The 21419-nt window shown below is 42.7% G+C and overlaps 1 protein-coding gene across 1 annotated transcript; it reads left to right on the forward strand.

Annotated features, from left to right (window-relative positions):
• The first annotated feature begins 246 nt into the window (after window positions 1-246).
• Window positions 247-17368, forward strand: H2AZ2 (H2A.Z variant histone 2). The gene is made up of 5 exons (XM_067540302.1): window positions 247-404; window positions 12159-12236; window positions 13317-13430; window positions 15402-15531; window positions 17041-17368. The coding sequence occupies exons 1-5, from the start codon at window positions 402-404 to the stop codon at window positions 17100-17102; spliced, it is 387 nt and encodes a 128-aa protein (XP_067396403.1). The 5' UTR covers window positions 247-401; the 3' UTR covers window positions 17103-17368.
• Window positions 17369-21419: the final 4051 nt, after the last annotated feature.

Consider the following 21419-nt stretch of genomic DNA (forward strand, 5'->3'; position numbering starts at 1 on the left):
CCATTGGCTGTGAGAGCAGTCACTCGAGTGGCTCCGCCTCCCGCGGGCAGTTTTGCTGCTACTATTGGCCGCTTGTCACGTCACTCTTCCACTCCTCCCCCTCCCTCACACGGACCATCCTCGGCCTCACTTCCCTCGCCCCTGCGTGCCGTGTGCAAAGGAAAAACAGCCGTTAAACGGGCCGCGGGGCGGGGCCGGCCAGCCGAGGAGGCAAGAAGCGATGGCGGGATTGGTCGGGGCGGGAGGTTCAAACTAGCATGGGGCGCGCTGATTGGCTTGGAGCGGCCGCGGCAGGCCAGGCTCCCTCCTCGCGCTCAGGCGGGTTATTGTCTCGCGGCTCCTGAGGCGGCTCTCCAGCGCGGCGGAATCGGGACCGGACCTCACACGGCAGCGGCGGAACCATGGTGAGGAGCGGGGGGATGGGGGCCGGCCCCACTCGGCCGGGTTCTTGCTGGCGGGAAGCGCCGGGCGCCTGCGCCCGGTTCCACAGCCGGCAGCGCCGGGAGGGTTCCCGGCTCCCCCGGGGTCCCTCGTGGGGCAGGCGGCGGACGCCTCTCCCCTGCGGCTGCGGAGCTGCGGGGTCCGAGCCACCCCCGCCGGCTGCATCGCGGCCGCGCCGTGCGCCTCGGGGTTCCGGTCCGGTCCGGTCCGGTCCCAGGCACCCGAGTGGGGCCCGTGCTACAAACCCGGGTCCCGCGGAAGCGTCTCCAAAGCCGCGGGGCCGCTCCCGCGCGCTGCCTGCAGGGACTGGGTGACGCTCCAGCTGGCGGCCGGTCCGGGGCGGTGGGCTAGTGACTTCCCCCGGCTGTCAGCCCGCGCGGCTCGGCGGGTGGATTTGCCCCCCATCGAGCTCCGCAACCTTTAATTAAATCGCGTGTCAGCGGCTCCCGTTAGGGGTGATCGGCGCCGTGAGACTCCGGGGGCAGGATCTGGATTGGGAGAGTCTGTTCCTGGGTTTGCCACTGAGCTCCTGTGACCGCCCTGTTTGCCCATTGGTAACGTGGTGGTTTCCCCAAGGACTTCTCTCTCTCTAAGGTTGTAGGAAGTAATCCGAAGAGTATTTCAAAACTACACATGGGAGGCAGGAAACTTAAGCTAGAAAAGACCCTTTCACCAGGCTGAGTTTTGTATCCCCTCTTCAGATAGCAGTGACACATGCTGTCTTTGAAATCTGTGGCTGAAAGCACTAGAAAAGCTAATTAATAACAGCACATCCCTCTCTGATCAGGCTTTTCCAAGAGCCAACTCAAGAGGAATATTGCATTAAAAAGTACCTTACTTGATTCTCATATAGGTGTCATGCATTTTCAAAAAGCTTTCTGTCAACCACACGTGGCTTTGAAAGTGAGTTTGGCAGTAAGTAGTCTTAAGGTAATGTCCTTGAAACTTTCTGGATTGAGGTTTTTGGGGGAAACTACCGTTTTTAACTGCCTTCTGCAGTTAAACGTCTTGCTTTAAAAGAGTAGATGGTGCTAGAAAATAGTTGCAAGGGAAGTTTGAAAAAGTTTGTTTATGAATTTTTCTAACTAAGATAGTAAACCCATGGGACAGGGATCACATTTCGCACTTAATGGATAGTGCAAGTAGGATGTCATTGCTCAAAGTTATTAGGCCACAGTATTCAAGTTTAATCTCTAGCCGTGAGTTAACATCTCTGTAACTCCACTGATGCTCTTCTAGCTGTCAAAGTACAGTTCAAGGATGTCTTTCAAGAAAACTGTAACCCCATTAAGTAGTACAGAATCTGGAGGAATGAGCACAGGGCTGTGAGGAGAAGACTGTTCTCCTGAGAGCTTTTGACCTTGAGTTTCAAACTCATGGAAACTACATCCATTTTCACATCTGTAAAACAGGTATAGTACTTGCCAGCCTCACGGGAGTGTTGTAGATGAATGCTTCTACAGGGCTTTGCACGCTTCTGACTGCACTACCCAAATTTTGAAACAAAACCAATTGGGGAATTTTGCAGAAGCTCGAGAACTGCACCTAGATTTTATAGCCTTTTTTAAATAAAAAATGCACATAGCCATATTTACTTTTTCTTGAGAACAGAAAATTCATTTTTTTATTGAATGCACGTTTCATTATTAATCAAAATAGTCACAAGGATGTATCTGCAGGCTGTATTTTAAGAGCATTTTCCCTTTGGTGTGTATGGCCTTTCCTGACCCAAAGCAAAGGGATGTAACTGTAAGGGTTAAGAACTACAGGGTTGAGGAATTGTGAGTTTATAGAAAACTTACACTCAAAGATATCTCCTAGTTATTGACAAATGATTAACAAATTGTATTATTCAATGCTGTCTCTAATTAAGTGAAGCACTGCTACTATGTCGTAAACTAGCAATATTATAAATGCAGCATCAGTTTAAATGTAGCCGCATATTTTAGGAATATCTTCCAGTGGCATAATCATGATAAGTAGAATATAGTGATTTGCCTGAATCTAAAATGCTGGAAAGAGTCACTAGTTCCCAGAGAAGTGCTGATATTTATTTGCCTAGTCCTGTGTCTTGGACTTGATACGTAATATCAATAAGGTAAGAGAGCCTGGTAGTGTCATAAGACACTAAAAACAGGGGTTCTCAAACTAGGGGTCAGGACCCCTCAAGGGATCATGAGGTTACTATGGGGGTTGCGAGCTGTCAGCCCCCACACATGCTGTGCATGGCTGACCGCCAGAGTCCTTCAGAGCTGGGTGGCCAGAGAACAGCAGCTGCTGGCCGGGTGCTCCAAAGGCAGCACCACCCCCAGCAATGGTGCAGAAGTAAGGATGGTATGGCATGGGTGAGGGTCGTCACAGCCTGAAATATTTTCAAATGGGGTCCCCCTGCACTAAAATATTTATTGCACATCAAACTTCATCCATGGCACTACCTAAATAATAACAAAATGAAGTTTAGAATGGTAGTTAGAAAAGACTCAATGTCTTATTTTCTTAAGCAATAAATCAACACTTAGTACTTGGACTCTTCCACTTCTTCAAAATGTATAAAAGCAGAAATAAAACACACTCAAATGACTCACTGAGACTTAAAGTCATTGTCACATAAGATTAGGGCTAAATTTGATCTTGTTTTTTAAATGCTAGAATGTGGCTGTGTAGATAGGGAGTTATGTAGAATCTATTAAGACAAAATTCTTTTAAACAAAACAATTTTCTTGAACTGAAAGAAAACACTGTGTTCTGTCTCTGCTGAAACATCAGCATCACTCAACAAACATTGTTTCCAGAGCTGAACAGAGGTAGGGCAGAGGAGATATTTTAGTTAAACAATAAAACATGTTAATTACAACTCCATTAAGATTGCAAGAAAAAATAAATTTCAAAATCCAAAAGGGAAAGACTTTTTGCTCTCCGGAATAGGAAAATATCATTAGTCCTCTTGAATTCTACCATCTAAATACTTTAAATTAGCCTGATGGTAGTAATCTTCACTTCTGCTTAGTGCCTAGGTTACTTTCCAAGTCATTGCTCCTGGACTGTGGGTACTGTAAAGGCAAGCTCAGCGACCTTTTCGTCATACTAAAGAAAAATGCCAGTTTAAAGAACTGTTTTAATTATAAAATGTGAATTACTAAGCTAGGCCAAGTCCTGCTTGAACAGGTACTTACCCAGAGGCATAGTGAGATTTCTTTTGAGAGGTACTTTCTACGTCTGTAGAAATTAAACTTTTTTTTAAATCTAAAGTCTCACTGTGATAGTGAAGAAAATTTGGACCAATGCTGTTAGTTTTCTTGATTCTACAGGCAACCTTGAGTGATGGAGGTGTGACTAACTGCGTAAGATTCAAATCCTGGTGTACGTCCTTGGCAGCCAGGTTGTGTACTCATCCTGGTAGAACAGTTCCATTGCTGTTACACTGTTTTATACCTTCTTCACTACTTATGCCCCCACTAAATACAGAGGTAAAACGATCAGCCATGTTCCTGAATCCTTGCTGTGCATTGGCACTCTGAGGCCCAGCAGAGCGGAGACAGTTTGCTTGCCCCTTGGTTGGACTCCTTCAGTGCTGTTTCACTGATAAAACAAGAGACTTTCTAGACAAATCATTGTTCTTCTGCTCAGAAACTGCAAGACTTGTGTGGAAGTACTATATCTGAAACCTTGCTATATTCTATCTTAGTCTTATTCCTCAAAACTATTGTGTGTCTTGAACTTCTGCAAAATTTCAACCCTCTCCTGCCAACCCTTGTCCGTTGCAAATCCTGTGTGCGCTTAGGATAAATCTTGTAGCTAAAGGGGCTGACCGAAAGAATCCTTCTGGATGCTATCCAGAGAGGGAAAACTTATGGGACTTAACAGAGAGGTCATGTGAAGCGTAACAAAGGATAGATGGGTGGTGGAATCTTATCTGTACCCTAAACAATGTCTGATGGCGTGGGAAGGATTCAGATTCAGAATGACCTAATGGATTTTTTGACAGGAGTTGGTTTCAGATGTCAAATATACTACACACTAATGAGCAGACAGGAAGCTGCCATCTTGACAGTTTTATCACAAGTAGGACAGAGATGAGCTTCACTACTAGAAAGAAACAGAAATTGGTTTCAAAACTGTTTTAAAAGATTAACCAAGAAGTCTTGCAACAAACTTTGACATTTTGATTTCTTGTCCTTTCTAAAGGTGAAGCTGACTCAGTACTACTTGATATTAAACCAAAAACAGCCCCCTTCAGACATGCGAATGTCAAATCTCTGACAGGTAAACTGTTTTGAAAATGTTGTAATTTGGGTAGCTAATTTAGACAATTTATAATCAGTGGCATTTTTCTTTAAGGAATAGAACTGACTGACTGTTCTGGAGCAAATTTAGTCATTCTTTATTTAGTCATTCTTTACCAGGAGAATGACTAGTGGTCAGGATTAGAGAGCAGTGACCCTCTGAAAACCTTTTATATTATATAGTCCTGGCCTCTCTTACTATATAAAAGGACAAATTACAAATCTTTGCTGGCACAGCTAGGTTGGTTGGGGTTTGAAGAGGTATGACTTCTCACTGATATAGCTGTGCTTGCAAAATCCCCTATATAAATGCAGTCACACCAACAAAACTGCGCCTCTGCTGGTATAGCTTATTTTGCTCTTGCGGATGGAGCTGGAATAAGTTGCACAGGCAAAAGCACAGTTTTGGCAATAAAAACTAAAGGAGCACTCAAGTAGACAAGGCTGTTGTGGAGAAACCAAATAAATTCTTTGCATCAGTCTTCACAGCGGAGGATGTGAGGGAGATTCCCACACCTGAGCCATTATTTTTAGGTGACAGTTCTGAGGAACTGTCTCAGACTGAGGTATCAATAGAGGAGATTTTGGAAGAAATTAAACTAAGTCACCAGGACCAAAAGGTATTCACCGAAGAGTTCTGAAAGAACTCAGATATGAAATTGCAGAACTACTACTTGTGTTATGTAACCTGTTGCTTAAATAAGCCTCTGTGTCAGATGACTGGAGTATAGCTACTGTAATGCTGATTTTCTTTTTTAAAGAGGCTCCAGAGGCGATTCTGGCAATTACAGACTGGTAAGCCTAACCTCAACCAATTAGCCTGGTACTGAAACTATAGTAAAGAACAGAATGATTGGACACATAGATGAACATGGTATGTTGGGAAGAGTCAGCATGGCTTTTGTAAAGGGAAATCATGCCTCACCAATCTATTAGAATTCTTTGAGGGTGTCAGTAAGCATATGGACAAGAGTGATCCAGCAGATATAGTGTACCTGGATTTTCAAAAATCCTTTGACAAGATCCCTCACCAAAGGCTGTTAAGCGAACTAGGTAGTCATGAGGGAAGAGGGAAGGTTCTCTCATGGATCAGTAACTGGTTAAAACATAGAAAACAAAGGGTAGTAATAAATGGTTTTGTTTTCACAGCAGGAGAGGTAAATAGCAGGGTCCCTCAAGGATTTATACTGGGACAGGTGCTGTTCAGCATATTCATAAATGATCTGAAAAGGGATCAAAAGAGTAAGGTAACAAAGTTTGCAGATGAAGTAACTATCTTGAGTAATTTTAAGTCCAAAGCTGGCTGCAAAGAGTTACAAAGGGATCGTACAAAACTGGGTAACAAAATGGCAATGACATTTTTATGTTGATAAAGGCAAAGTTATGTACACTGGAAAACATAATCCCAACTATTCATACAAAATGATGCGGTCTAAATTAGCTGATACCAATCAAGAAAAAGATCTTGGACTCATTGTGGATAGTTCTCTGAAAACATCTGCTTAGTGTGCAATGCAGTCAAAAAAGCTAACAGTGTTACCAAACATACATTAGGAAAGGGATAGAAAATATCATAATGCCACTATATAAATCCATGATCCATCCATACCTTGCATGCTGTGCAGATCTGGCCCACCATATAAAAAATGATGTATTAGAATTGGAAAAGGTACAGAGAAGGGCAACAGACACAATTAGGTGAATGGAACAGCTTCCATATGAGGAGAGTTTAAAAATCTTGGGACTGTTAAGCTGAGAAAAGAGACAACTAAACTGTGATATGATAGGTCTATGAAATCATGACTGGTGTGAAGAAAGTGAATAGGGAAGTGCTATTTACTCCTTCACATAACACACGAACTAGGGGTCACCCAATGACGTTAATAAGTAGCAGGTTTAAAACAAACTTCACACAACACACAGTCAACCTATGGAACTCTTTGCCAGGGGACATTGTGAAGGCCAAAAGTCTAACTTGAGTTAAAAAAAAGAATTAGATAAATTCATGGAGGCAAGGTCCATCAATGGCTATTAGCCAAGATAGGACACAAACCCATGCTCCATTGCCGCTAAACCAGTGACTGATGGATGATAAGGGATGGATCACTGATAATTTTCCTCTGGAACATCTGGCACAGACTGTCGTTGGAAGACAGGATACTGGGCTCGATGGACCAACTGGTCAGTATGGCCATTCTTGTGTTCTTAAGTGGCATCCACTCTGGGAGTGCTTTGGTGGTATAGCATAGACGTGGCCTAACAAACAATACATATGTGGCAACAGTGCAGACTTTCCAAACACAGCTTCACTTGTTAACCTTTTCTGTATTTAAACTAGCTTAATTGGACTGGCACTCTAACCCCTGAAGCAGGTATTGTATACAAGTGTTAACCTATCAAATTACTATTCACAGGTGTGAAGACTTTTCATTTGCTTAAACAGTGGTGTTTTTCACATGTTAATCACCAAAATAGTATGCAAGTTTAACCAAAGGCATTGTTGTGTTGATCATGTTTTGTCTCCAAGAGACCTCTGCCCACTAGTTAGGACACTAGCTTAGGTCTCTGAAGATGATGATTCAGTTCCCAGCTCTCTGCAGGCTTCCTGTGTGACCTCTGACAGTCACTTAGTCTCTCTGTGCCATTGTTTCCAATCTGTAAAATGGGAAGAATAGTACTTCTCTACCTCATAAATACATTAAAGATTGCGAGGCACACAGATATTATGGTAATGGGGCAATGTAAGTACCCAAGATAACTAGATAATATCAGGGGTGTTCTTTTTTTTTTTTTTTTAAATAAACAAAAAAAAATCTGCATTTGTCTGAGTTGTGTGCTCTAGTCATTTTCACTGTTTTCATTGTATAGTCCTTTTCCCTAGTTTATATGGGTCTTGGTCTTTTTCTTGTTGCTGGGGTAGGGGAGGGGAATTTTTTTAAAGTATCACAAATTAGTGGGGGGGGGGACTTCTAACAATTTCTTAAATAGGCTAGATTTCAAGGTGGTAATGACCCTTTAATGTGGTCTGTATAATATTAGGTTTTTAAACATTAAGCTCCATCTTGGTCAGGAAGCTCTCTTTCCCCTGTGGAAGGGCAATGTTGAATAGGAAATGTCATCCAATTTTTACTCCCTCTGTATTCCTTCATTTTCTTTCAAAAGTAGCCTAACCAAAACCTCCAAGCCGTATTGGCAAGTGGAGGATACTCTGATCTGAATGCCACTTTTAGATATATTATTGTACTGGGTATAACAGAACCAGTTTCATAACTTCCCTGTTCTCTTCTTTAATTCATTCTGAAGCTGTTTCCCCAATATGGTACAGTGCCAGTGGAAATTCTGGGCCAGCTGCAATCTTCCCGATATTAACGTAACTGAATATTTCTGAATGCTTTTGGGTTTTGGCCGGTTAGCTTTTAGCAGTTCCTAGTCGGGGAACATTTTATCCGGAGTCCTATCTATCTGCAGCTATTAACTGACTCCATAATTACTTCCATTGTCACTTGAGCCCATGTTTGTGGAAGTCTTAATTTAGTTTTCTTTAGGAGTTTGTGGGGAAACTTGTAAATCCTTTCCTTGCTCATTGCTTAATAGCTCCAAAACGTTGCGCATCTCACAGAAAAGTAGAGCAGTGGTTCTCAACTGGTGGTACTTCGAAGAAGGCTGGGTGGTACGTGAGCCGTACCGCGCTGCCGAATCCGCCGCCAAAAGTCCCACCCACCCCTGCGAAACCCTGCTGTCGAAAAGGGGCAAACGGCGGCAGTTTTTTGGAGGAGGGCATTGTTCCCCCCATGTAACCCCGCCGCCGCCAAAAGTCCCCCGCTGCTGCGAAATCCCGCCGCCGCCGCAAGTCCCCCCCCCCCCCTTTTTTTTCCCCCTGAGTGGTACTCCAGTCAGGTACAGTCAGGTCAAGTGGTACTTGACCTGACTGTACCTGACCCGAGTGGTACTCGGGGGAAGAAAAGGTTGAGAACTGCTGAAGTAGAGTGCAGATTGTTTTATTTGTAATGATGCATATTATGTGTATGTAGAGATAGTATCAAAGGGGAATTACACTAATTATGGGGCAGTGGCAGTCAATGTATGGTAAAGTTTATGGTGTTTCTATTAGAAGCCTTATTTGTGGGGGATTCCCTGATTTCCTTACTTCACTACTTTAGGGTGGTGAGAGGATTATCTTTGAACTCAGTAGTCTCATGTAGCAAATTTTCTTGTGCCTTTCCTATAAATCTCTCAAATAAATTATTATTCTAATACTCATTTTTCTGACAGTAGCAATTGACTCTAGGATTAGTAAATCAATATACAAAGTCATCTGTGTGAATATTTTCCCCCAACTTAAGAAGATAAAGTTGAAAGTCTAAAATGCAGCTGTACAAGTAGTACTTTAATGTGCACAAACCCTGCTCTGCATTTTTTAAATGTTTCCACCTCCTGAAAAATAATGGAACTGTTGGGTGGCAACAGGAAATATAAAATGCTTGATAAATTGTAAGGAAATAAAAGTAGGCGGACTAGACTTAAAGGGACATTCAACTTAAAAATCGCACTTCTGTTTGAAAACTTTTTACCTACTAATGTTACAAGTAGTATTGGAGATTATTATAGCTGAAAAGGGGGTGGGGGTGAAGAGCTGCACGCAAGAGGAAGAGACATTTTTCAATGCATTTGACAACACTTGGAGGTCTGTGGGAACAGTAGGGGAAATAATGAATGCAATCAGGGAGACTATATTAATTTAGAAAACTTTGTTTCTGTAAAATGTAAATTTCAGGAAAAGTTGGGGCAGATGTAGGTTCAGGGACTTCTAGCTTACTTAGATTTCTGGTTGGTGATATCCCATTTAAATGATTCATTAAACTGCCCCAATATATTAGAGTAGTGGAAAAAAGTCGCAACCATAATAGGGTCTTGGGAATGTGGGGTTATGTCAAGACAGTAGTTTTCCACGGCAGGTAATAAGCACTATTTTATTTTGTGATTTTGGGAGCAAAAAAGTGGCTGAATTTTAGACAGTTGTCAGGCAGTCTGGAAAGCAAGTACAAGTTGATGGGATGTGCTACACTAATAGACCAGTCTCTATTGGGGAGGGTTACGCTCAGTTTAAGGACTTGCATTGTTTAATGCCTTCATTTATCTTGGCTGCTGTGGAAAACTAAAGATAATTAGGTGGTGGGTTTGCTTAGTGTGGAGGTAAGTATTTTTCTTTAAGTGGGAACAACACTCTTGTTTTGAAAACTGGCTTAACTGAGGAGGAGGGAAATAAGATGAATCAAAAGCTGCTTGTTCATTGCTTTCCAAAAGAGCCAGGAATATCAAAACTATTCTTTCAACACAATAATACATTATCTTGATCAGTCAATCTCAAAGCACTTTATAAAGGAGGTAAACATCTTTATCTCCATTTTACAGATGGCAAAACTCAGGCACAGGTGAAGTGACTGGCCCATGGTTACCCCAGCAGGCCAGTGGCAGAGCAGAAATAGAACCTTTGTCTCTTATCCAGAGCCCCAGTCCAGTTTTCTATCCAGTAGGCCACACTGCATTCTCACTACAAGTGAATCTAGTTCACAACAGTGAGAGAAGAAAGCATTCTTTTAATAGGGTTGGATGACTTCCCTAAAAGGTTTGCATCTGGCTACATGTGGTGGGTGTGCGTGAAGCGGTGGGGAGACGCACCTTCTTTCAAATGGGTTTATCACTGAACGGGTGTGTTTCTAGTGGGATCATGCAGGGATTGGTTCTTGGCCCTATGCTAGTAACATTTTTATTAATGACATGGAAGAAAACACAAAATCATCCCTGATGAAGCTTGCAGATGACACAAATTGGGAGAGTGGTAAATAATGAAGATACCAAGTGATCCAGATAGCTCTGTAAACTGTGCACAAGCCAAACAGGCGCTTTTATATATGTAAATGTATACATCTAGTAACAAAGGTTGTAAGCCATGCCTACAAGTCAGGGGACTCTACCATGAGAAGCAATGACTGAAAAAGACATAGGGCTTGTGGTGGATAATCAGCTGAAGTGAGCTTCCAGTGCTGTGGCCAAAAGGGCTAATGCCATCCTGGAATGCATAAACGGGAATCTCAAGTAGGAGCAGAGGGGTTATTTCACCTCTGTATTTAGCACTCGTGACTGCTGCTGGAATCCTTTGTCCAGGTTTGGTGTGCACAATTCAAGGAAGATGTGATAAATCGGAGAGGGGTCAGAGAAGAGCTGTGAGGATGATTAAAGGATTAGAAAACCTGCCTTATAGTGAGACTCAAGGAACTCCATCTACTTAGCTTAACAAAGAGAAGGTTAAGGGGTGACTTGATTAGTCTGTAAGTACTTATATGGGGCACAAACAGGCTCTTCAGTGTAGCAGAGAGAGGTCTAGCACCATCCAATGGCTGGAAGTTGAAGGTAGAAAAATATAGACTGGAAATAAGGCATAAATTTAACAGAATAATCATTGGACAATATTTCGAGGGTCATGATGGATTGTCCATCACTGATCATTTTGATTGGACATTTTTCTGAAAGATCTGCTCTAGGAATTTTGAGGAATTTCTATGACCTGCAAAACAAGAGGTCAGACTAGATGATCACAGTGATCCCTTCTGGCCTTGGAATCTATGAATCTTCACATTCCCAGCTTTTTACACCTTAGAGAGTTTATCGGTATAATTGCATGGTGAAAAGTTCGATTGGTATAGTAACAACTGGAGGTGGTGTTAGTCTCTAGATTTTTTGGGATTATCAGATAAAATTTACCTATTCAGCCAGGCAAACTAGTTCAGGTAAGAATATGCATTAGGAGATAAGTTAATTCATGAAAATTCATTGAGGAAAGTTACAACTGGAATAGAATTAGAATAGAAATAGAATTGCTTAAGATTCTGGTCTGCTAACAAACTTGTATCAGCATAAATACTGACTCCTGAAATAGCATGGCTGTGTTCTCACGTGGCTGTTCTCTGGCTCTCACATGCACCAGTCATGAGGTCTTAAGAAAAGTGGTGTGAAAGGACTATATGTATTGAGTGGTTTTGGTTACAGCTTCTTATGTTAATATTTTTAAACAAATACCTGTAAAGTTGTTATAAAGTACCTGTACCTGTAAAGTTAGGTACAACTAAATAGTCACAGCCTCATGCTCATGTATTTTAATATAGAGAACTCTCAGTGCTTGAGGAGTGGTTGTGATGAAGCATGTTTGGGAGTTTCTCTCAAGACATTGCATATCCAACTGTTGTTTACAAAAGTGACTTACAGAGATGTTCTTAATATCTTTTGGGGGATACATTTTCCAAGTTTGAGCAGAAGAGGTAAGATATCTAGATTCTGAAATGTGGTAGCGAGGTGAAGTAATGCAGATTTTTCTCACCTTGTAGCAAGCCCATGCACAGAGATGTTTCTTAATTCTAGTATTGCTTTCTTCTTCAGGCTGGTGGCAAGGCTGGAAAGGACAGTGGAAAGGCCAAGGCGAAGGCAGTTTCTCGCTCACAAAGAGCAGGACTGCAGGTAATATGATGCTAAATCATGTATTGCTTTGTGTATTGGCTTTAGTGTTCACAACTTGAATACATTAATTAATCTAAGTAAAACTTTCATTTTTGTGGGGCAGTTCCTCAGGTGAAAAGAATGAAAATGTATTTCTAGCTTTATGGTGAAATCTTGCATGACTATTTAAAACTGCAAAATCAAATGCTAAGGTTCCTTCTGACTCCTGCAATCATACTTTTTCCTGCTACTCTGACCCTCTAACAGGAGTTGACTATACAATTCTTATTACTTGAATTTATCACAATTTGTCATTAAATGTCATTGATTTATTGGACTTCTTTAAAGCCTCATCTGCCCCCAAATATTACTTGTTTCAGAGAAACAATTCTGGTCTGTCGTATTAATGTTTGTTACTTACCAGCCTTATAGGGTTGTTGTGAGGATTAACTTGAATGCTTCCAGAGTGCTTTGAAAACACAGCATTTTATATATAATACAAACAATCTATTGTGCCCATTCAATAAGTTTCTATACATGCATAGTACCATTTAACGTTCACTCACCCATGTGACCGAAAACTTAAATAATTATAAAATATAACTTTCTGTATTGGAACCTCCTTGTTGTAGAGTGAATGCAGGTAGTTCTAACAGTGATCAGTGAACTCTCTTCTGTCACATGCTTTGTGTAAATTATTCTGCTGATTTTGATAGCACAACAGTGTAATCTCTTTAGTACTACAGATCTGCTTTTTAAAGTTTTGACTTCTTACAGCACAAACCCTGTATATGATTTGACACTTGACTGACCGTATAAAGGCCGTATAACTTAATCCTGACTTTAAACTAACATACTTTTCAGAGGTGTCCCTGTTGAGGAAAATTTAGAGATGTAAAACTCGCCAACCCCATTGAAAATAAGCTCGCCATTTATTTGTATTCACTGTGAGGGTTAATCCAGTATTCTACTTCAGTAAGTTTTTACTCAATTTACATTTCTTACACCAGATTATTATAGACGTTAATAAATATTAGGCAAGAATTTAGTGCTTCACTATTGGCTTTGATCTTAAGTGCCTAACAACTATTTCTACTTCAGTTCCCAGTGGGTCGTATCCACAGACACTTGAAGACTCGCACTACGAGTCATGGGCGAGTCGGTGCTACTGCTGCAGTGTACAGTGCTGCAATTCTTGAGTATCTCACTGCTGAGGTAGGTTTTGAAGTAACCACTGTCAAAACCACATTATATATAACAGAATGAGAGGGATAGGTAGGTGGATTTAATTCTGTTTATTTCTATAGTCCTTATTTCATATGCTCACGTTTCCAAACCTACAGAGAATAAATGTCCATTCAGCTGGGCAGAAAGATCCAAATAAAGTATCCAAAGCTGCTAGAATGGGGAGATATCAGGCAAATTTAATTGCAGACATTACAAGAAACTAAATATATTCCGACTAGCTCTGAATCGCTACCCGAATAAATATATTGAAGACAAGTGGGATGTAAGCATTGGAAACTGCTGACACCTAACTGCAGCATTGTTTGGATACCAAAAGAAAGATGCTTGTAATTCAGTTTGTTGTAAATGTGATAAGAATGAATATCCTAAGGCTTCTGTTTTGTAGTGTGCACAGTATTTAGACCTTTTATAACATTCAGTTTTCCTTTTTGTTAAAATTTATTAGGCTAAATCTAGTTAATCAAATAGTGGCAAACAGTTTCTCTTTAAAATATTCTTCCAAATGTATGTGACAGAAACCAAGCAGTATTTTTAGATTTTAATATTGGCAATAGTTTTTTTCCTCCAGTTAGTTAAGCAGGGTGATATCAAATACATTACCCTGTAGATGCAAAGAGTTGATTAAATTATTGGAAAGTCTGTTTAGGCCCACAAACTTTGGTTTCCTGTGTTGTGAAAAGCTACTAAAACTTCATTTCAACGCAAAGGATTTTTGAACTTGCATCTCCCTGTTTTGTGCAGCTTTGTGATACTGCATAAGGGCTCAAAAGTGAAACTGACTAAGCAGATTAGTCTAGTTCTCCATAAGCTATGTAAGTGCAAAAATATACACAGAATAATTGGTAAAAGACCAATGGATCTTTAAATCTATAACTAATGGGTAAGGGCCAGTTATGTTCAAGGCAAGCCATCCTATGTATACCATGTTTGCCTAGAATAGGCTTTTGATTGTAACTAAACAGTGAGCAGGTGCCATAAACAAAGAATGTAGGCCATATTTTACAAGTAAACAAGGGACTCTTGAGTAGGCAGAGAGGTTATTTTACTTCTGTATTTGGCACTGGTGCCACTGCTGCTGGAATACAGTGTCCAGATGTGGTGTCAGAATTCAAGAAGGATGTTGATAGAGAGGTTCAGATAAGACTTATGAGAAGGACTGAAGGATTAGAAAACATGTTTTATAGTGACACGCTCAGGAGCTCAATCTATTTAGTTTAGCACAGAGAAGGTTAAAAGTTGAATTGATTACAAATTAATTGGTTAAGTACCTATATGGGCAACAAATACTTAATAATGGGCTCCTCAGTCTAGCAAAGGTCTAACACAATCCAATGGCTGGAAGTTGAAGCTAGACAAATTCAGACTGGAAATAAGGTATACAATTTTAAATGAGAGTAATTAACCATTGGAACAACTCTCCAAGGATTGTGGTGGATTCTCTGTTGCAAACCATTTTTAAATCAAGATTGGATGGCTTTTCTACAAATCTGGTCTAGGAATTATTTTGAGAAAGTTCTATGGCCCATGCTATACAGGAGGTCACACTAGATAATCACAATGGTCCCTTCTGGTCTTGGAATCTATGAATGGTTAGAGGAAGGATGGTTCAATGGCAGGGGTGCTAATCTAGCACTTGGGAGACTTGAATTCGATTCCCTGCTCTGCCACAAACTCCCTGTGTGACCTTGATCAAGTTAGTTCGTCTCTGTGCCTCAATTTCCCATCTATAAAATGAGGATAACAGCACAGCCTTACTGCACAGGGGTATTGTGAAGATAAATACATTCAAGATTGAGGCACACTCATACTGCAGTAAAGGGCATCATGTAAGTACCTGAGAGATGGTCGTTCATGATTCCACATTCCAGTTAACACATTTTGCTTTTTGTAAACTTTGACAGGTCTAACTCTTATTAAAATAGCCTCCTAATTTGTTAGGTGCTGGAGTTGGCAGGTAATGCCTCCAAGGATCTCAAAGTAAAGCGTATCACTCCTCGTCACTTGCAACTCGCTATTCGTGGGGATGAAGAGTTGGATTCCCTTATTAAAGCTACCATTGCTGGTGGAGGTATGTATAATTGGGCTTCTTAACTGATTGGGTTGATACGAAAGCGGAGAGCCAGTTGCAAGGAAGACTGACTAGCTAAGGGGACAGGCAATAAATTAACTTCACTTTAATTTCTTCTGTCACACTACTTCAGATCCAACATAGATCAGTAATGGCAGACATTCTGGCCAGATTCCTGTCTATGTAGCCATCTAAAATAGCCTAGAAATTGGCGAGCCATATAGGCAAACTCTTCTCCTTGTAATAGTGTATAGAAGATTCCCGTAGAGGGCGGTGCCAGCAGCTCTCCCTCGGTGTCAATCTCCGAGGGAGACCACACCTCCTGGCTACATAGTGCATGTTCTGTGGATAATCCACTCGGCACCTTCCATGAGCATTAAACTTAAAGTAATTGTAAGTTGAGGGAAACTTGGATTTGTTTCATTTTATTAAAACTCCTAGGACTGCAGCTTCTCTATCCGGCCTCCCTCTTTATAACCCTGACTCCTTGACTGGAACTTTCCTTACAGTTAGAACTGGGCTATATGAGGTAGTCTAGGTAGGAAGAGGACAGTGTGTCACAGGAGTGCTTTTCATATATCGTGTAATAACAATGCTGAGTTGTACATTTTTGTCCAGTATAGAATTACATAGCCTGCACTAACTTGAGACTTAAATGAATGGTTTTACTTAACTCTTCTTTTGCTGCATCCATGCTTTTGTGCTTTCCTTATGTAAATGTTTTATTGAGGCACGTGGAATATTGGGATATGCCTGGTAAACTCAGCAGTAGTGATATAGGCCTTGTTTACACTTGTAGTGGTGTGCGGGGCACGTGTAGCTACATGCCACAGTGAAAAACAGGCTGCGTCTACTCTGCAGTGTGTAGCTACACACAGCAGTAAAATGTTCTGCTTGGGGAAGGCAGTGAGGAGAGGCTCTGGCAGTGGGGAGCTTGTCAGACCCTTTCTCTGCTGTCAGAGCTTTTCACTGTGATGGGGGAAAGGTTCTGGCAACAGAACAGCATGCTGCAGGAATACACTACTTGGACACGTAGTGAGTTGCGTAGGATACGCCCTCTAGGGTTCTGGGCATGTCTGTACTCGCCTAAGCAATGCCTCAGCATCTACATTGCCGTTATGCCTGTGCCAGCTGAGTGTCCAGTGTCTGATCTACACACTGCTCTAAGTGCAGACACAGCTGTAGTCAGACTAATAAGTTAGGGCCAGTTAATTATGCCTATTTTATGTGCCCTTGCAACTTCCTCTTTAGCTTTACAGCTTAGAAATGGACAGTTGGATTGAAATTACATGGTGGGATCCATTGCGGTGGGATGAAATTACAACAGGAGAATGTGCATTATTAGTGGGGGATTATAGGATGGACAAAGAACAAGAAAAAGTGTAAACTTAGAGAGAACAGAACATTGAAAGCTTTCTGCTTCTTCAAACAAACGTTTGAACCAACAGAACTTAATCTGTTGAAAAATGTCTAGTGCACCGCTATTCTAACCTATTGTTCTCTTTGCAGGTGTAATCCCTCACATCCATAAGTCTCTGATTGGAAAGAAGGGACAGCAGAAAACTGCATAGAGAGGAGTTTTAACCAGCCCTCTTCCTCCCTGTCATTGTACTGTAACTGGGACAGAAGAAATATGGGGATATGTGGAATTTTTTAAGAAATAGTTAAATGGAAGAGCATAGGCAATTGACTGTAGAATAAGAAAACATTTGTATGTTCTTTAGATTCAAAGTTTGACAAAAAGTATCTTGTCGTGCAGCAATTCGTGTGTTGATTGGCTAGGTTTCTCCCGTGTGTTTTATACAAAAATGGAACTGATAAACCATTTTTTACAAAATTTGCTCTCATGTGGTGTTCAGGTGTAAAAAATCATGCAGTAGAAACTTCACATCTTATCTGTAAAGCTGGCTCCCTCAGATTCCGCTAGACTAGGTTTACCAGCAAAAGCTTTTTCCCTCTTTAGGGATGTACAGATCATGTCCCTGACTACTTCAGTTTGATGGTTTGTAATATAATCTGTTGAATATCATGGGCAATCTTGATAGCAAATGGGTAAACTTTTAATGGTGCAAAAAATTAAATTGGCATATAATACAGGAATCTCTTTAATGGTGAATGCTATCACTAATGTGGCAACAAGATAGATTTGCTACTTAAATCCTAACTTTCTAAAAGTAGCTGGAAAATCATTTTCTCTCACTTACCTGCTAAGACCTAAATTCAGGTTTCCAGTTGCCTTGCAAGAGCTGAGGCCACCACAAGTATCTAAAGGAAGAAGCTATTCCACTTAGTTTCTGATAGCACCTCTGCTATAACTGCTGCTGACAGGGAAATGGTAGGGCTGACATCAACTGTTAGGATGTATTTTCCATTTTTAAATTGTCATTAGTAAGGATCACAGATGGCTTTTCCATTCATTTAAAACATGCAGTATGTGTATGGATGAACACAATGCCCTAGAGACCTGTGATTATAACGGTGTTCATATCTTTTTAACAACTTGGACATTTTCTCTTAATCACGCGGAACAGCTCATCGTGGTTGGGATGATTCCGCCCTGGCTCAAGACTGATTTCACCTGTCAAAATGGAACGAGTAGAATGGCTCAAGCTACTTCCCAGTCTGGCTAAATCAGATGGCTGTCTGCATCACTTCCCTTCTAAGTCTCAAAGCTCTTCCAGAGTAAAAGATTTTCATTTTGGAATTTGGGTGCCCAAAGTTAAAGAAATACAGATTTAGATATCTGAACACAATGCCTTCATTTTCAGAGGTGTACCTACAGCTTGTTGTTTTTCAGCAAAAAGTGCAGGTTTATGAGCATCTTTTCAGAATGGGTAGGAGAGAAGGTGACCTGATTTTATTTTTTCCCAAAGGTGTTGATCACCTGCAGTTCTCACGCAAGGCAATGGGAATGAGATGTGCTCAGCACCTTGGAGATAAGTGGCATAGTTCAAATGCTCAACTTCATTTTGGCTAAAATACTAGTTTCAAGCTAATCTTCTCAGCATCACTTAAGACACTTCACCTACAATCATTAGTTCTGGTAAGAGTAGTTCAGGAGACGCTGATAGGTTAGGGAGAAGGCTTTAAAATGCATTCAAACAGCAAGTACCATCTTTCCTTAAAACAGATTCTGAGCAAATGCGGAGGTGAAAATGGGCTGAAATCTATATTGCTGCTGCCTTCTCCTTCAGAAATTAAATGAGCAAGTTTGACAGTGTAAAGTATCATTTAACTAGTTTAATTTCCATCCCCTTATGGCTGCTTGAAAGCATCGGATTCTTGGTCAGTTGTAGCACTTGTGGATGTTAATGTAGGCTCAATTCCGAGTCCATGCACTTTTTGTAGCAAAAGAATTACAGATCTCTCTATTCACAAATGAGTCTCAATTCAGAAAAAGGTTTTATTTTTTTACCCACCAACTTATCTAGCAGTCATTCCTCGTGAGATTGAGTTTTGCTTATGAGCACTCTGAGTACCCCAGGTGTGGTCAGATCTGAGGATCCTCTCGTGTGTGAGAATCTGAAAGCGGCAGGGGTTGTGGCAAACTAGCTTGGAGTGATGAAATGTGCAGACTAGCGTATCTTGTGATGCCAGTCGTCTGAGCAGACTGGTTTTCAGCCTGCTCTACAATTGGCCTTTTTTCAAAGCTGTGACTCTGAAGCGCTAACACTACTGTCTGCCATGCTTGTATGAAGAGAAGATGCTACATACCAGTTCTTAGAGAAGAGGAGGGAAGTGACGTATGCCCCCATAACTATATCAGTGGTCCCCAAACTTTTTACCCTGTGCTTACTCCTGTCCATGACCCCTGCTGCCCCCCAGTTGGGGCTGGGAGCGGCCTGAGGGCTGTGGCAGGGTGGTGGAGCTTCCCCTGCTGGGAGCCCCAGGACAGGGTGGTGGGGGCTCCTGTGCCCACTGCAGCGTTCCTCCTTGTCCCCCCAGCGGGGCACGCCCCTCCCTTTGAAGACCTCTGATCTCTATGGTTTGGAAGCTTCTGAAACAGTGCTACTGAGATGAGAGTAGTGAAAATGACAAATGGGGCTCTGTAGGCTGGGAGCACAGTCCAGCCAGGGGTGTCGCGACCCTTACTCGGGCCCAGGCTCAGAGAAAGGCCACAGCGCCTTTAGGGGAATAAGCTCCCTGCTTATGAGTCCCAGCTGGGGCGGGCTTCCCTGTCAGTCTGTGGCTCCCCGGCCGTCCCATAGGGCAGGGCTGGTAGGATGTCCATGACCCCTGGCCTTCCAACAGGCAGGGTGGGCAAGCAGTCTATTGCCCCCAGCCCACAGGCATGGCAAGGCACGCAAAGGAGGCTTTAGCCCTGGGCTCGCAAGCGGGACTGGCAAGTCCTACAAGTCCCTCACCGTTGGCCACCAGCAGGTCTGGAAGCTCCTCAGGGTCATCCGCAGAGGGTAACTCCTCCAAGTCGCAGGGTCCTGGGGGTTCCTCTGGTCCCCGAGGTTCAGTCCACTCCCATGGGTTCATGACGTCAGGCAGCTCCTCCATGTCAGGGCCGGCCTCGGGGTTTCTCTCACCCAGCGGGCTTGGGTAGCTGCTAGCAGGGCACGGTGACCCTCTCCCATCACTCAGGCCTGGCAATTCGGGCAGGCTTTGGAGGCTCCAGTTGGTGGGGCGGTTGCTCCGCAGGGCCTGGATCAGGCCTAGACCGCAGCTCCTGGGAAGACACGTCTGCCTCCCATGGCAGTTTCCCCCTGACTGAGTTCCTGGGCCTGCCTTTTATACTTCCCTCCCTGGCTCCACCCCTCTGCTTCTGGGATGTTTGGCCTGCAGGGCCTGGTTATGTCCAGTAGGGGCATCGCAACCCTTCCTCGGGCCCAGGCTCCAAGGAAGGCCACAGCACCTGGTTACGGGCTCTTACATCAAACACAGCTCAACTGTGAACGGACTCGGCACTGGCGCTGCTACTGGAATGCTGCGTCCAGCGCCAATGTCCACAATTAACAGAAGGTGCTGAAAAACAGGAGAGGCAGGAGAGCCATTAAAATACGGGAGAACCTGCCTTCTAGTGAGACAGTGGAGGAGATCGCTCTGTAGAACTCTTCAAAGAGAAGGCTGAGGGGTGACCTGAACATAGTCTAAAAAACCCGCGGCTTGTGAGCCGCATGCGGCTCTTTGATAATACAAAGGCGGCTCCGTGCATTGTATGGGGTGCCAAAAAGTTTTTACTGTCAAAGGTGAAATTGACCAGCTGCTTTGGAAATTGAGGGATCAGGGGAACTTTGGGGGGAGGGTAAGGTAAGTGTGGCTCTTTGCAGTATCTATAGCTATTTTTGGGCTCTTCATCTCTGCCTGGTTGGCCACCCCTAGTCTAAAGTATGTGCATAGGGACCAGAAATTCAACCGAGGGCTCTTCAGTCACGTATGCAAAGCTGTTACAAGCTCCAGTGCCTGGAGCACGCAGCTAGACCCCTTTAGCCTAGAAAGGATGAGAGCAGTTAAGCACTGGAACAACTTACCAAGGGCTGTGCTTGATTCCTTGTCATTGGACATCTTTAAATCAAGGGTGGATGCTTTTTTCTACCAGCGCTGCTGTAGTTCAAAGGGAAATTAATTCAGCTAGGCCCCATGGCTTCCTGGGCAGGCTAGTGATCACAACGGTCCCTGCGGCCCTTGGAATCTGTGCACAGTTCTGTGTTGAAGAACCCAACTGCGAGGGGAGCGTGTGACAATACCGCCTAGCCTTTGTTATGTGCTTTCTTGGCTGCTTTTATTGACCTAAAATCTGCATCCGTATTAGCCGAGCTGTGTGTCACCTGCTGGTGAGTGCTAGGGGGAGGAGGGCAGGTTCCTGTGTCAAGAATCGAGCTGCAGTGCTGGTAACTTTTTGTCTCTCACCAGCCCTGAGACTTCATATGTCCTAGCTAACC

Source organism: Emydura macquarii, unplaced genomic scaffold (genome assembly GCF_026122565.2).
Source record: "Emydura macquarii macquarii isolate MOO-44397 ecotype Brisbane River unplaced genomic scaffold, CSIRO-AGI_Emac_v2 contig_573, whole genome shotgun sequence".
In the NCBI taxonomy this organism is placed as follows: Eukaryota; Metazoa; Chordata; order Testudines; family Chelidae; genus Emydura; species Emydura macquarii.